The following is a 12,743-nucleotide window of genomic DNA, read 5'->3' as shown; positions in this document are numbered from 1 at the left end:
TTTTCCTTTTTTTTTTTTTTTTTTTTCCACACACAGAAGTTCATTCTTGGAAGCAGCTACTTTAAGGGTTTCTCTCTTTTTCCTTGGCATGGATTATTTTTCTCCCAGCTTAAGTTTTAAGAAGCCACAAAGTTCAGGCAAAGTATCCCAGTGTCCTTTTTTTTCTTTTTTTTTTTTTTTCCCCCTATTTTTCTGAACGCACAGTTTTTTTCCTTGGCATGGATTATTTTTCTCCCAGCTTAAGTTTTAAGAAGCCACAAAGTTCAGGCAAAGTATCCCAGTGTCTTTTTTTTTCTTTTTTTTTTTTTTTTTCCCTATTTTTCTGAACGCACAGTTTCAGGTTGAATATTCATTGCTTGTCCTCAAAGTTCGCTCTGCTGTTCTTACGGGAAATCAGCTGTAGTGCTTTATAGATAACTCTAATTAAAAAATAAAAACTCTACGAGGGCATCCCCGGGTGACAATGAATAAGTTAAATAAATAAGTTATATTATGTGCCATAATAAAGGTATGTCATGCTTTCTAATCAGGAAGGAAGAGATTAACTTAAATAATTTAAACGTTGATATTTAAACAATTAAAATGAATTAAGGAATTAAAACTAGACTTCTGTTATCCGGAAGGAGTTGTTCTTCCCCTGTCTGACAGAAGCTGGCTGCTCTACAAAGCAATCCCAGCTCTGAAGTGTATTTACTGACAGGCTTTGCATCCTCGATGCAGTCCTAGGGACAAATAAGCAAAGTTACTCCCAAATGAACTCCTAAACGGCTGAATTAAATAGATACAAATAGCTAACATCAGAGCCCGACCCCCATCTACATTCAGGCAAAACTCCCGCTGAATTCAAAAGCTAAACCGAAACACAATGGGATTCAGGCTGAACAGAGATCTCAGGACCTGCCCTAAGACTAAATTAAATAAATTACATTAGTGATAGATAACATATCGGGTTAAAACCCGCAGGCGTCTGGAAAAAAAAAAAATAAAACCGTTTCAAGCTTTGCCTCCTTAAAAAACGTAACCAATAAAAATTCCCCATAATAAATATAAAGGCGGCCAAGTAGAAAGTTTCCCGGTCTCATAAAAACACTCGGGAATGGTGAGGAGCGAGGGAAGCGGCGCTCCGGGGCGGTTCCCCGCGGAAAGGAGAGCCCTGCCCTCCCGGGCGGAGCGAGCTCCAGTCCTCCGCAGGTCTTTGGCTTCAGCTGTGGGTGACACATCCGCGACAAAGCTTTGCCACCCGAGGCAGGGTTCTTTGTTCCTCGAGAGCTCCGTTCCTCTCGGCCGTGCCCGAGGCTGCGGCTCCAAGTTCCCGGTGCAGAAGATGCCGGGATGCTCTCTGCGCGCACGAGTCTTTGGCAGCACAATAAATAAAGGAACGGGTTACGTTACAGAGCTCTGTGGGCTCAGCAGGACAGGGCCCGGAGGTGGAAAAGCTGCCGGGGCTCGGGGTGGAGTGGGCAGAGCCAGCACAGCCTCTGCCCGCACGGACAGACCCCCACCACAGAGCTCCCTCCTCTCAGGGAGCTGCTAGAGAAAACACACGGTGAAATGGGAGATGGGGCCACGAGACAGGCAGGGATGAAAAATGAAAAATGTTGGGGTGGAAATGGATTGTGACTGTTGGTAGGTTCGAGGCCCCAGCCCAGAGAAGCCTCGTTTGTGGTGCTGCACTTCCACGATTTGGAGAGAATTTCACCGAAGAGAAATTTGTAATTCAGTGCCTGATCTAAACTGCCTTTGTTGGGGCTATTGGATGAGCTGTGAGCAGGAGCAAAAAGATCTTTGCTCCCAGGCTTGACCAGGAGTTGTGGGCAGCTCCCCTCGGCCCGTGGGGAAGGTGGGAGGCAGAGCTGCGGCAAGGTGGATGTCCCCAGGTGAGTGTCCCTCAGGTGAGGTGTCCCACACGCTCAGAGGATGCCTGGGGCTCATTCCCTGCGGGATACATCCCTGCCCTCTCGCTGCAGGAAGGAGCGCTGCGGTTGTCACTGCTCCCTGTCACCCCCTGGCACTGCAGATTGCAGGGGGACACTTCCAGCACGAGACAGCTCCCCCGAGGGCAATGCCGAGATGAAAATGCACCAGGGGCTGGTTTGATGGACACTTGGGTGGGAATGAAAGTGAAACTTCAGCTGGGCCCTGCTCCACAGCCTGCTCGCTCCAAACTCTGCACTCAAACGTCTGGCATTTGGGTGAGGAGCCCCCAGGACACATCAAGAGAGATTGGGACCATATTTTTTTGCAAGTTCATTCCATGTCTGGCTACAAGGATTCTCCAAATCTCTTTGGAATCTGCCAAAGGACCCTTTGATCCCCAGAGCAGGCACGTGCTGTCATTTTAGCTATGGGGATCCTGAATTTACTTTCCAGAAACTTTTCCTGCCCTGAGCAGACACGGCTTCTTGATTTTTTTTATCTATTTTAAGCGCAGTCATTGGAAAGTGACCGCAGCAGTTCTGTGAAGCAGTTAAAATGAAGCCCTTGTTTGAAGGCAGAGAGGAGCAAGATGTGTCATGACCTGGATCAAACAAGGCTAATACGTCAGAAGCAGCTCCTGAACTGCCCCAGGAACTGCTGAATACTCGGGTTTGGTTCAGGTGGAGGTTTGGAGCCGGGCTGTGGCGCTGCTCAGCACTCACAGTGACACATATTGCATGTTTTACCCCTGGGGAGGAGAAAGAAGGGTGGAGGTCACTCGACTGATGCCACGTACAGGAGGGTGGCTGTTCACAGCTCCAGACCAACACACAATTCACAGCTAAGCCACAAGTGCTTCCTGGAGGGAGGAGATGCACCAGGGCAGCATCCCAACATCCTGCACTTGCAGCTCTCAGGGAGATGCTGTGTGGGGCAGAAACGGGGAAAACACAAATGAACCCACCCTTGTGGCTGCACCAAGACTCACGAGAGGTTACCTGTCCAGAGATCAGTGGGGTTATGTGCATTAGTCGTGCAAGAGGAGAAACAAACCGAAACACAAGTCGTGAGAATCCTCATCTTTGGTATTGTAGCTGTCGAGGTTTTGGTTGCTCTGTTCCTTGTTCTTTTGAAAAAAACTGCATAGGCACAAATTAAAGACAATCTTCAACTTTAAGAGGACTTGAGTCGTCAAATGAAGCAGCAATTGTACTGGCTTTGCTTTGTTCTCGTTCTCGTCAACCCTTTCTTTGAGATCTGCTTCCGAAAACGTCCAAGATGTCTGTAGAACACAGTGTGGGACTCGTTTGCTTCCTGACATGCTTCCTTGGTTTTTTAAAATCTTTTTTTATTTCATCTTTCAATGGAACAGTTCGTTGCAGAAGAAGTAGGTGCAGAAAACGTTTCTTTGGTTTCGATTAAGCAGTACATAAAAAAAGTCTCAAGTGTCTGTGGCGGAGCGGCCGGGGCGCTGTGCCGCCGCCAGGGCGGCCCCGGGCACGGAGCTGAGAGAGGCCGTGCGGCTCGCCAGGCTCCCCCAGCGCCGGCCAGCCACCCGCCGAGGGAAACGGCGAGGTATAAACATCTTTGGCTTGCAGAAATCCTGTCTCTTTGGTGTGCTGTGTTCCCGCCGGCTCGGGGAGCCGGCAGGGAAAAGGAACTTAGGGATGCGATAGAGCTAAACGCGGCACATCTGAAACGGGCGGTGGCATCTGAAGGGCTTGTTTCTGTTTCTTTTCCTGCTTGGAAGTACCATAAAATACCGATAAAAGGAACAAAAATACGCCGGACGCTAAAAAGGTTTCGGTAACAGGCGTTGCCGAGGAGAAACCAGATTCCCAGAAACCAAAAAGGATGTAATAACGTAAATTAACCTAAGCCATCCAAAACATTGTGTTTGCTCCGTGAACTGCAGCGGTTCCGTCGACCTCCTGAGTGTGCATTAGGTACAAACACAGAGCTCGTGAGGAACTGCCAGCTGTGCTTGAGGCTCGTGTTCCCGGGATGTCAGGCTGCAGCTGGCACCGCCGCCCCGGCAGCCCAGGGCCGGACGCGGCTGTAGCTACCGGCTTTGTGCTTGATGCTTTGAGCTCAAGAGAACTGCACTTTTCTGATCCAATTAAACTAAAAAAAAAACAACCAAAAAAAACCCTGAATCTGATCTTTTTTCCCCCTTAAAACGCTTAACAAAAAAACCATGCCTGAGTTTAAAAACAGGGTCTTGGGTTTTTAGTATCCGACTTTGTGCTCCGTTGTGGCGTGGCACGCGGCAGGCACCGGGCACGGGAGGCCGCCGAGCACGGAAACCCGGGGCTCAAGAACGACTCCCCTACGTTTCAGACCCGCTTCGCCTGTCCTGAGCATAGGGTTGTGTGGAGAGAGGTTAACGTGGAGCCTGCGCCTGCTAAGACTGACGAGAAGCCGTAGGAACGAACAGCTGGCTGGCCTTGCTTGCGGGGGGATTGTGCTTTAGTCTCCGGCGAGGGCCGTGCTGCCGAGCCGCTCTCTCTGCGCCGTGCCGCGCCCCTCACGCCTTGGTGCAGCTGCTGGGGGCCGAGGAGGAGCCCCCCGAGCTCAGGTCGTCCTGCCACTTCTCCAGGCTGCGCCGGCGGGCGTTCATGAAGAAGTTGCTGACGGTGGTGAGCTCCAGGCCCAGCTGCTGCGAGATGGTGATCTGCATTTCTTTGGAGGGACGCTTGTTCTCCTTGAAGATGGCGAAGAGCGTTCGGCGCTGGAGGTCCGTGAAAACCAGGCGGGATTTCTTCTGGGAGTTGTTCCGCTCTTTGTTGGGCTCTTGCTCTTTGCGTTTGCAGGCTGGGAGGGGTGGCAGAGACAGAGAGAAAGTGTCAGGGTGGTGCCCACAGACCCCACCAGCCACCCCGACGGCAGGCGCTGTCACACGGTGCGGGCAAGCGTCACCGGCTGAGCCAGCACCACTCTGGCACACGGGCCCGGAGCGCTCCCAGAGGAATCCGGTGGGCCGCATTGCTTTTCTACCCCCAACTCCTCTCAACAGCCAGGAATAACAGCCCAAAGCAAACCCCAGTCAAAGCTCTGGTAGCAGCAACTCGGTGTGAGCACCAAGGGGAAAAAGCACCATGGAGCTCCTTGGCCTCCCAGGGCAGGCAGGGCTCGCCTGGCCCTGCCTTGCCCCTCTGCTGCCGCCCCCAGGGCACCGCTCCCATCGCCTGTCCCCTTCCCGGGCCACGTCCCGAGGCTGAAGCCAGCCATCAGAGCTCGGGTCACGCAGGGCAGCGGTGCTGGACCATCGCTGAGCCATGCTAATGGATCCTAAAACCCATCCGTATTAATAGCTGCTCTGTATTTATTAGCAGAGAGAGAACAGCAAGTGCTGAAACCAATACCGCTGCCGGAGCACACCCACACTTAAAAATAGCCTGCCCAGGCCGTCTGCACCGGGCACAGAGAGAAAATCCATATGTTGACATGGTTAGGTAATGTGCTGGGACAAAATGAGCCCAGAGAATTGATAAGCGGGCGGGTTTTAAGCAGCCCTGTTAAATAATTCTGCAGGTCTGGAACGTGAAATGAAGCTGGCCCAAAAGTAAAAGTCAGACTGTGGAAATGTCTGTAATTAACCCAGTCAGGGCTGTACCTGTGTGGAGCCTGGCTCAGCCACTGTGGCACTGGCTGCATCCTTCCGTGCAGGCACAGGATCTCGCAGCATTTCTGCAGGAAACTGGGGTGTTTTCTTGGAGTGCCTGACCCGACCCCTCTCAGCTGCCAAATTCCAGTGGCTGCAGCAGAGCTGCCTCTGGGAGGGAGGTGAAGGTCAGAGCTCCAAACACCCCAAAGCACAAGGCTGGTCCTGAGAGTCGGGCTGAAAGGCAGCAGGAGGGAAGAATTTGGGCTCTCTGACACTGCAGATAACATCCAGCTGCCTGTCTGAGCTGAAAAAGCAGATGTTAAGCTGGGTTCGCTTGGCCACGTGTCCCTGGTGCTGGGGACATGATGAGCAGCAGCATCTTTGCTGCAGCTTCTAATCGGTTCCGGGACACTGGGATTGGTGGAGTGTTTCCTACCATCACTAATTTATGTCCTGAGATACTCTGCGTTTTACAGTTATTGGTATCTGATAATAAATAATGCAGAGGTATGTGCTTTTTGATGCATTCAGTAAATACTTTCCTTGAACTGTTGAGTTTGCTCTTGAAAAGGCCCCACAAAGGCAAACGCTGCACCTGACGTGCATCTCTCAGCAGAGAAAAATGGGGTGAGCACTCTAATAAAATCAAGTGATTTTCCAGGAAGAAAGAGAAAGGTTTTAACAGCAGAGGGAAGGGAAGAGACCATCTGGATTCTAAGCACAATTTGATTTATTAGCTGTGGTTAAACCTGAACATATTCTATGGAAGAAAATGGACAACTAGCAAGAACTGAAAGCCGTAACTGTGGAAAAAAATATACAATAAAATAGTTTTCTTCTGCATTGGATTAAAGATGCTCTTTAATAGAAACAATACAGGAACTGCTCAGAATTGGGGTGAGTGCTGCCTCCTGTAGCGTGGACTAAAGGGGTGCCCACGACTTGAAGGGCACTAAGAGGGTGCTGCACTGTGGCACCCGGAGTATCACCACACTGAATTTCCCTACTAATAGCTCATTTGCCTGACTTTCTGCAACAATGACTCTGATTTTCCATTTTTTTCCCCACGAGAGAGGAACCCAGCCAGCCCAGCCATTCCAAACAGCCGCAAATCCTGAAAAATGTCGGGAAGCTCTGGTGCTCAGCTCAGCCCCACCCTGTGAGCCCTCAGGCGTGGGGCAGGGATGCTCCAAGGCTCCTACACCTCTCCAGGAGTGACACAGAGATGAGGACACCAAGGTCACCAGCATCAGAAGGAGGAAGAGGCCCGGGAGGGGTCCCAGGGGCCGGAGCAGCGCCCGAGCAGCCCCGGGATGCTGGAAACATCACCAACACAGCTCCTGTGCCTCTCTGCCCCTGGATGTTTTAATAAAAGCGACTCTGCAGCCACGAAACAAAGAGCAGGTGCTAAGAAGGAGCCCAGCAGGGACCGATATTCCCTCAGTCTCCAGCGTTCCTAAGGACAGGCGGTGAATATCGATCCCGCCTGTGCGGTTTGTGTGGGTGCAAAGTCACCCAAACCCAGTTATCTGTCTGATGGAACTAAAACTGCTCCTCTATTCGATTTTGGAGAGGACTCAATGTGAGGGAAATGGAATTACTCTGGTAATACTGAACACAATGAAATGACCATCAAAACGTTTTCTAAAGATTTCAAATGTTTTTCTTTTGCTCTGATTCACTTAAAGCAACCCCTTGTATATCCCTGTTACTACAATCTTTTAAAAACTAGGCCTCAGAAATCAATTTGATTACCTCTCTGAATTAAGTATGCACGAATGAGAGCGATTGAGATCAATACAAATTAGGTTAAGTACTCCGCTGTGTACAAAATCATTATGGAACAAGGAGCAATCAGAATGAAGATGCAAATAATCACATTGTCGGGGTGGGCAGCCAGTGCTGCTCACCCCAGCTGCTGCACACACAATAAAATCCTAAATTTTGCCACCCTAGGAATGCCCTTGATGGCATTTATCCAGATTGGATGTGTAGCACAAAGTAAATTCTGTTCTTCCAGAGAAGACCTGCTTGCTCATCCATTGCAATGGTGAGGTGCTCCCTGTTTGGAGATCCAGGGATTCCTGCAATGCTCTGAGAAAGAAGTTGACAGCCCGGTTGTTTCCAAGGTGTTCTCTTGGAGCCCCAACTGATTTTTCCCTCTCAGCATGGAGAGGAAGGTGTGTGGGAAGCCCCCCGAGGAAGACCTCTGCTCTTCCTTCACCTCCTGCAGCCCAGTGCTGCTTGCCAAAGCTTAATGCCTCGGCACAGGCCCCGTGCTCCCATCCCATTAGGAGGGGATGAGAACTGCTGGAAAATCACCGCTGCTCATAAATATGTTCCCTGCTTACTGAGAGATATTTTGGTCTTGGAGACAATTTGCGTTTTGGGAACCTGCCAGCCTCTATCGCTTGTCTAATAATTCCTCTGAGCAGCATTTACCAGTGGTTTGAGTCCCTTTTTTTCACAACGGAGCAGTTTGATTTTATAGCTCAAAACCCCCAAACAACCCCAAAACACTCCAATTTCTTTTTTGATTGCATTTCTCTCTGCCGTCAGCGAGTTGTCTGGCTGATGCTATCACCAAACCCATTTGAGATTAGTCTGTTTGGTATGATTTCTGTGTGCAAACTCCTCTATAAATCAGAGAGCCTTTTATGTAGAAGTCTGCAAGATTGATAGAGCTGGATACAAAATCTTTTACCTTGGAAAAAGAGATGTATTATCTGTCCCCTCGGATATAGTGCTTTTCCTGCATATTCATCGCCCAGGTACGATGGGCTTTTTCCAGAGAAGACAGGAGACAAGATGGGAGCCTTAAATACAAACAGATTGCTATCAGAAGGAAGGCTGAGTTCTTCCTCGCTGTGTCTAGTGGGGATAAGATGAGAAGCAAAGGGTTTAATAGACAAAAAGTGAGATTAAGGCCAGTCATTAAGGGGTTTTTTGTACCTGTAAGCCCTGGAAGAGATCGCTTAGGTAAAAAATCCCCTTTGGAGCTCCTGAAGAAAGGGGCAGGCTGTCAGGACAAGTGATGTGTGCAGTGCCTTTCAGCCCTCTCAGCCTTCCCTCTGAGATGCATTCTCTGCACACCTGCAGAGCCCCGTTTGCACTCTGAAGGCAGCTCCAGGGGAGCTGCTCTGATGAGGAGTCTGCTGCCTTCAGAGCTCCGAGCTGTGCTGGGTACTGCAGGGAGCTTGTCATCTCCCCGTAAGGGCTAATTGGAAGGGAAGGAAAAGCTCTGGCAGCTGCTGGATGGCAGCAACATCCAGGACAAGGTTTTGTGAATAATACCAGGGAGGAGCACCGAGGATGGGCACCCGAGGACACAGCGCAGAGCAAAAATGCTCCTACAGAGGGTGGGAAGAACCAACACCAGTTACTGGGAATAATCCTTTTGGCAAAAATGTTCTCCCCTGTACCTTGCCTCACCACAAATAAATGGTGGCAATTTTCAGCTGGAGAGGAATACTTGAGTTTGGGATATTTCAGTTCAAACAGTGATGGGCAAGAGATGCAGGGAAAATAAGAGATGCTAGGGGGAAAATCTTACTAGGAAATAGTGAAGAACAGCTTCAGAATGAGCAACACATGATGACCAATTAATTGTCTCTTTTAAAAATTAGGGGAGAAAATACAGAAATGCATTTAATCCAAAATGTACTCAGAGTTAACTTCATCAAATAATCAAGAAACCGATAAAACTCGTTTGCTTTGCAAAAACAGGATTCAGATTTCTGTGTGGCAGAAACGCCTTCAGAAATGATGTGGAACAAAGAGCTGGGGCAGGGGATTATTTTGGAAAGTTTGTACGTGAGAAATATAATTTATCAGCCAGCACCACAATTTACCGCATGGATTGTTCAAACACAACCACTAATCTATAGCTGAAGAGAGCACCGATATTTCAAGCCACTAAGCACCTTTCAAAGAACCTTTACATACCTGTATATTTAGTTCAACGCTAAGAAATAGCTTTATAAATAGGTAACGTGCCTGATACAGATGTTATCATGCCTTCATTTTTAGCTGGGGATACAGACAACAAAATAGTGTCAAAATCCAGGGAAGAACCGCGTGGTAGGGCACAAAGAACACACTGTGAGGTCCCTCTCCTTGGTCTGTGGCACTTGGGATGTGACACTGCTCACTCCTGGCACTGCCACCCACGGCTCGCCGGGCCCGGACAGGCAGAGTCCGCGGCCACCGCTGCCCCGCGGCCTCGCCTCGCTCCTGCTGCCGTCCCCCGGGCCCTGCTCTCGTCCCTCCCCGCCGCTCTCCGTGGTACTGACAGGTCGGAGCACGGAGCGGGGATGGGGCAGCCCGGCACGAATGAACCCTTCACGGTGTTTTGCTACAGAAGTGTTTAATCATCAATAAGGCGATCCGGCGCCGCAGGCGGTGAACAGACCGTCTGACCCCGCAGAAATTTAGGGATTGTCGGTCGGGGCTTTCCCGAAACCTTCCCGCGGCGGCAGGCAGGGCCCGGAGCCCCGAGCGCCCCGGCCCGAGCGCAGCCCCGCGCTCCCGGCGGGAAGAGCACCAGCCCCTTTGGGGCCCAGCCCGCTCCGGGACGAGCTCCCGGGATGATGCCGGGGTGGTTTTGCGGCAAAAGGGTTAGGCCGAGCCCCCGCCGTGCCCCGGGGACAGCACGGTGTCCCGGGGAGGGCACTTCCCCGGCTGTAGCCGCGGCCAGGCACGGGCACGGACACACAAAAGGGCTCTGTGCCCTCGGAGCCCCGAGCACCCACGAACTCCCCTGCCCGCACATTCCTGCAGAGCCCCCCAGCACCCCAAAAGGGCGCTGTGCCCTCGGAGCACCGAGCACCCACCAACTCCCCTGCCCGCACAGAGCCCCCCAGCACCCCAAAAGGGCGCTGTGCCCTCTGGGCCCCGAGCACCCACGGAACTCCCCGTGCACAGCAGATCCTGCCCGCACAGAGCCCCCCGACAGAGGACTCCTAAAGACCCCCAAGACAAGACAATAAGCACAGAAATAATAACATTGAATTAGATTAGGTTAGAATAGGATAGACAACACTATATATCTTCTATAATAAGAAAAAAATACTAAGCACACCCACATTGTTACTGCTCCCACAGGGAGAGGGGGATTTCCCTTCCCTTCCACCCCACTTGGGAAAAATTTCCAGGAGTATGGGGCAAATAGCTGGTGGGTATTTTTTGTTTTTAAAAAACCTGAAATACTTGTGGCTTTTTCCCCAGGCTCAGAGGGATTTAAGCAAGCGAGTAAAGGGGGAGAAGGAAGCACTGAGGCAATGGGGCTGCATATTCACACGTGGTAATAAAAGGAAATTAAAATAATCGATTTCCTGAAGGGAAAGGTAATTTGCAAAGGTCTTTCCCGCTCCATGGGGAGCCCATGGCCACTCAGCACCTGAGCTATCTCCAAACTTTACTCCTGGATGCAGAGGCATTCAGGGGGCCTGGTAAAGCAGAGATCCAGAATTATACAGGCATAACTCTGCATGCAGCTGTGATTCCTGATTTTCTGCTCTGTATGCAAGGCTCCACGGGGAACCCCCACCCGGGACCAGTGCTGGGAAGGAAAAACACCAGCCACGTTACTGGAAATGAGCCGGCTCAGGTTCCAGATCAATGAGAACTGGGTCCACGCGTTGATGCTCCTGTTGCCAGCATTAATGCTCTTTTAATCTTCTAAACATTATCTGCATCGATTTCCCTCTCGATACACGTTTGTTTGTGAAGGCGACATCACCGCGTGCTCGGCAAAAACCCCAAAGCCCTTCTGTGCCTCTGACGCCCGTGTCAGACCCCGGCACCTTCATGTGGCCGCGAGCAGAGAAGAGCCGGATGCCCGCGGGTGCTGGAAGGGACGAGATGAGTTTGCAGTCGGCCTTGGAGCCGAGCAGGGGATCGGCGTCCCTGTCCCGAAGGGCAGCACAGCCGGGACTGCCCCGCAGCTCGGGAAAGCCCGAGCACTCTCCACGGGGATTCTGGAGACCCCAGGCCGTGGGTGTTTGACCCGCAGCACCTCTGGTTAGAGGTCGGCCAGGGATTAAGGCCATCAATCATCCGTGGCTCCTCTTCGCCCTGCTCCGCCGCATCCCAGCCTCCCCCGGCAGCTGTCCCCCGTGCGGGAACTCTCTGTGCCCATCTCCCTGCCGCAGAGACCCCCGTGTCCCCTCAGACCCCTCCGGGTGTGCCGGCAAGGCGGGCAGCTCTGGGGTCAGCGTGCTGTGTACCTGCCCACTGGGAAAAGACCTGCCCTCGTCGGGATCAATTGAAATAAAAGAAGGGCGGACTCGGCGGCACAAATATCCCAGGATTTTCATCGCTGTCAGAGCAGAGCCCCCCGGTCCCTGGCCCCCCTGCCCCATGCTGCGGTTTGTCCCACGCGTGTCTGGCCGTGCCACAGCCCCCCGTGTCCTTCTACACCCACGACCACTGCCGCGTGGTTTCCGGGCAGCGGGAAGGCAGCCCCGGCCGTGCTCCGCGGCGGGGCCCGGCCCGCACTCGCGCGGAACCGGCCGGGGGGCGACCTCCGGGCACCCACCGCGCCGCGGGCGCACCCCGCACGGCCTCACGGCAGGGACAGCTCTCGCTGGGTCTGTCCCGCTCACCTCCGGTGCGGGCGCTGCCGGGGCCCGGTGCCGGGGGTCGGTACCGGGGGTCGGTACCGGGGGTCGCTGCCCGCCGCCCCCCCGCGGCCCCCGCAGAACCCCCGCCCGCTCCCGCCGGCCCCGCCTGTCCCGGGACGCGGAGCCCCCGCCCGGCCCCCCCCGGTGAGCCCCGCAGCTCCGGCAGCAGCAGGAGGGATGCTCACCGAGAGCGCGGTGCGGTGCGGAGTGCGCACCTTCAGCACCCGGCCCTGGAGAGCAGCCCCGGCCCCGCCGCCCGGCAGCGGCAGCGGAGCGCGCCCCTCCGCCGGCCCCGAGCCCCGCACAGCCCCGCCGGACAGAGCCGGGGTGCGCGGTGCCTGCGCCGCGGGAGGCGGGGACCGGTTAGCTCCGCACAGCCCCGCGGTTCACGGCGGAGCGGGAAGCGGCCGGGCCGGGCCGGGCCGGAGAAGGACGCACTGCGGGGCCGGCCGGTCGGCGTGCCGGGGGTCGGTACCGGGGGTCGCTGCCCGCCGCCCCCCCGCGGCCCCCGCAGAACAATGGGGGCTGCGGCGCTCCGCGACCGCGCCAGGGGGCGCCCGCGCGCCCTCCGCGGACAATGCGGCCGGGCCGGGGCC

The 12,743-nt window shown here is 53.4% G+C and overlaps 1 protein-coding gene across 1 annotated transcript in view; it reads right to left on the bottom strand.

Moving 5' to 3' along the window:
- Positions 1 to 4,444: 4,444 nt before the first annotated feature.
- Positions 4,445 to 12,743, bottom strand: part of ONECUT2 (one cut homeobox 2) — a 9,689-nt gene continuing 1,390 nt past the window's right edge. Inside the window, exon 2 of the mRNA XM_041471398.1 lies at positions 4,445 to 4,731. Within this exon, the coding sequence (XP_041327332.1) occupies positions 4,445 to 4,731 (287 nt within the window). The remainder of the gene's footprint in view (positions 4,732 to 12,743) is intronic.

The sequence above is a fragment of the Pyrgilauda ruficollis genome, unplaced genomic scaffold (genome assembly GCF_017590135.1).
Source record: "Pyrgilauda ruficollis isolate IOZ18807 unplaced genomic scaffold, ASM1759013v1 scaffold267, whole genome shotgun sequence".
NCBI lineage: Eukaryota > Metazoa > Chordata > Aves > Passeriformes > Passeridae > Pyrgilauda > Pyrgilauda ruficollis.
The sequence above is the reverse complement of the archived record's forward strand: the minus strand, read 5'-3'. Positions and strand labels throughout refer to the sequence as shown.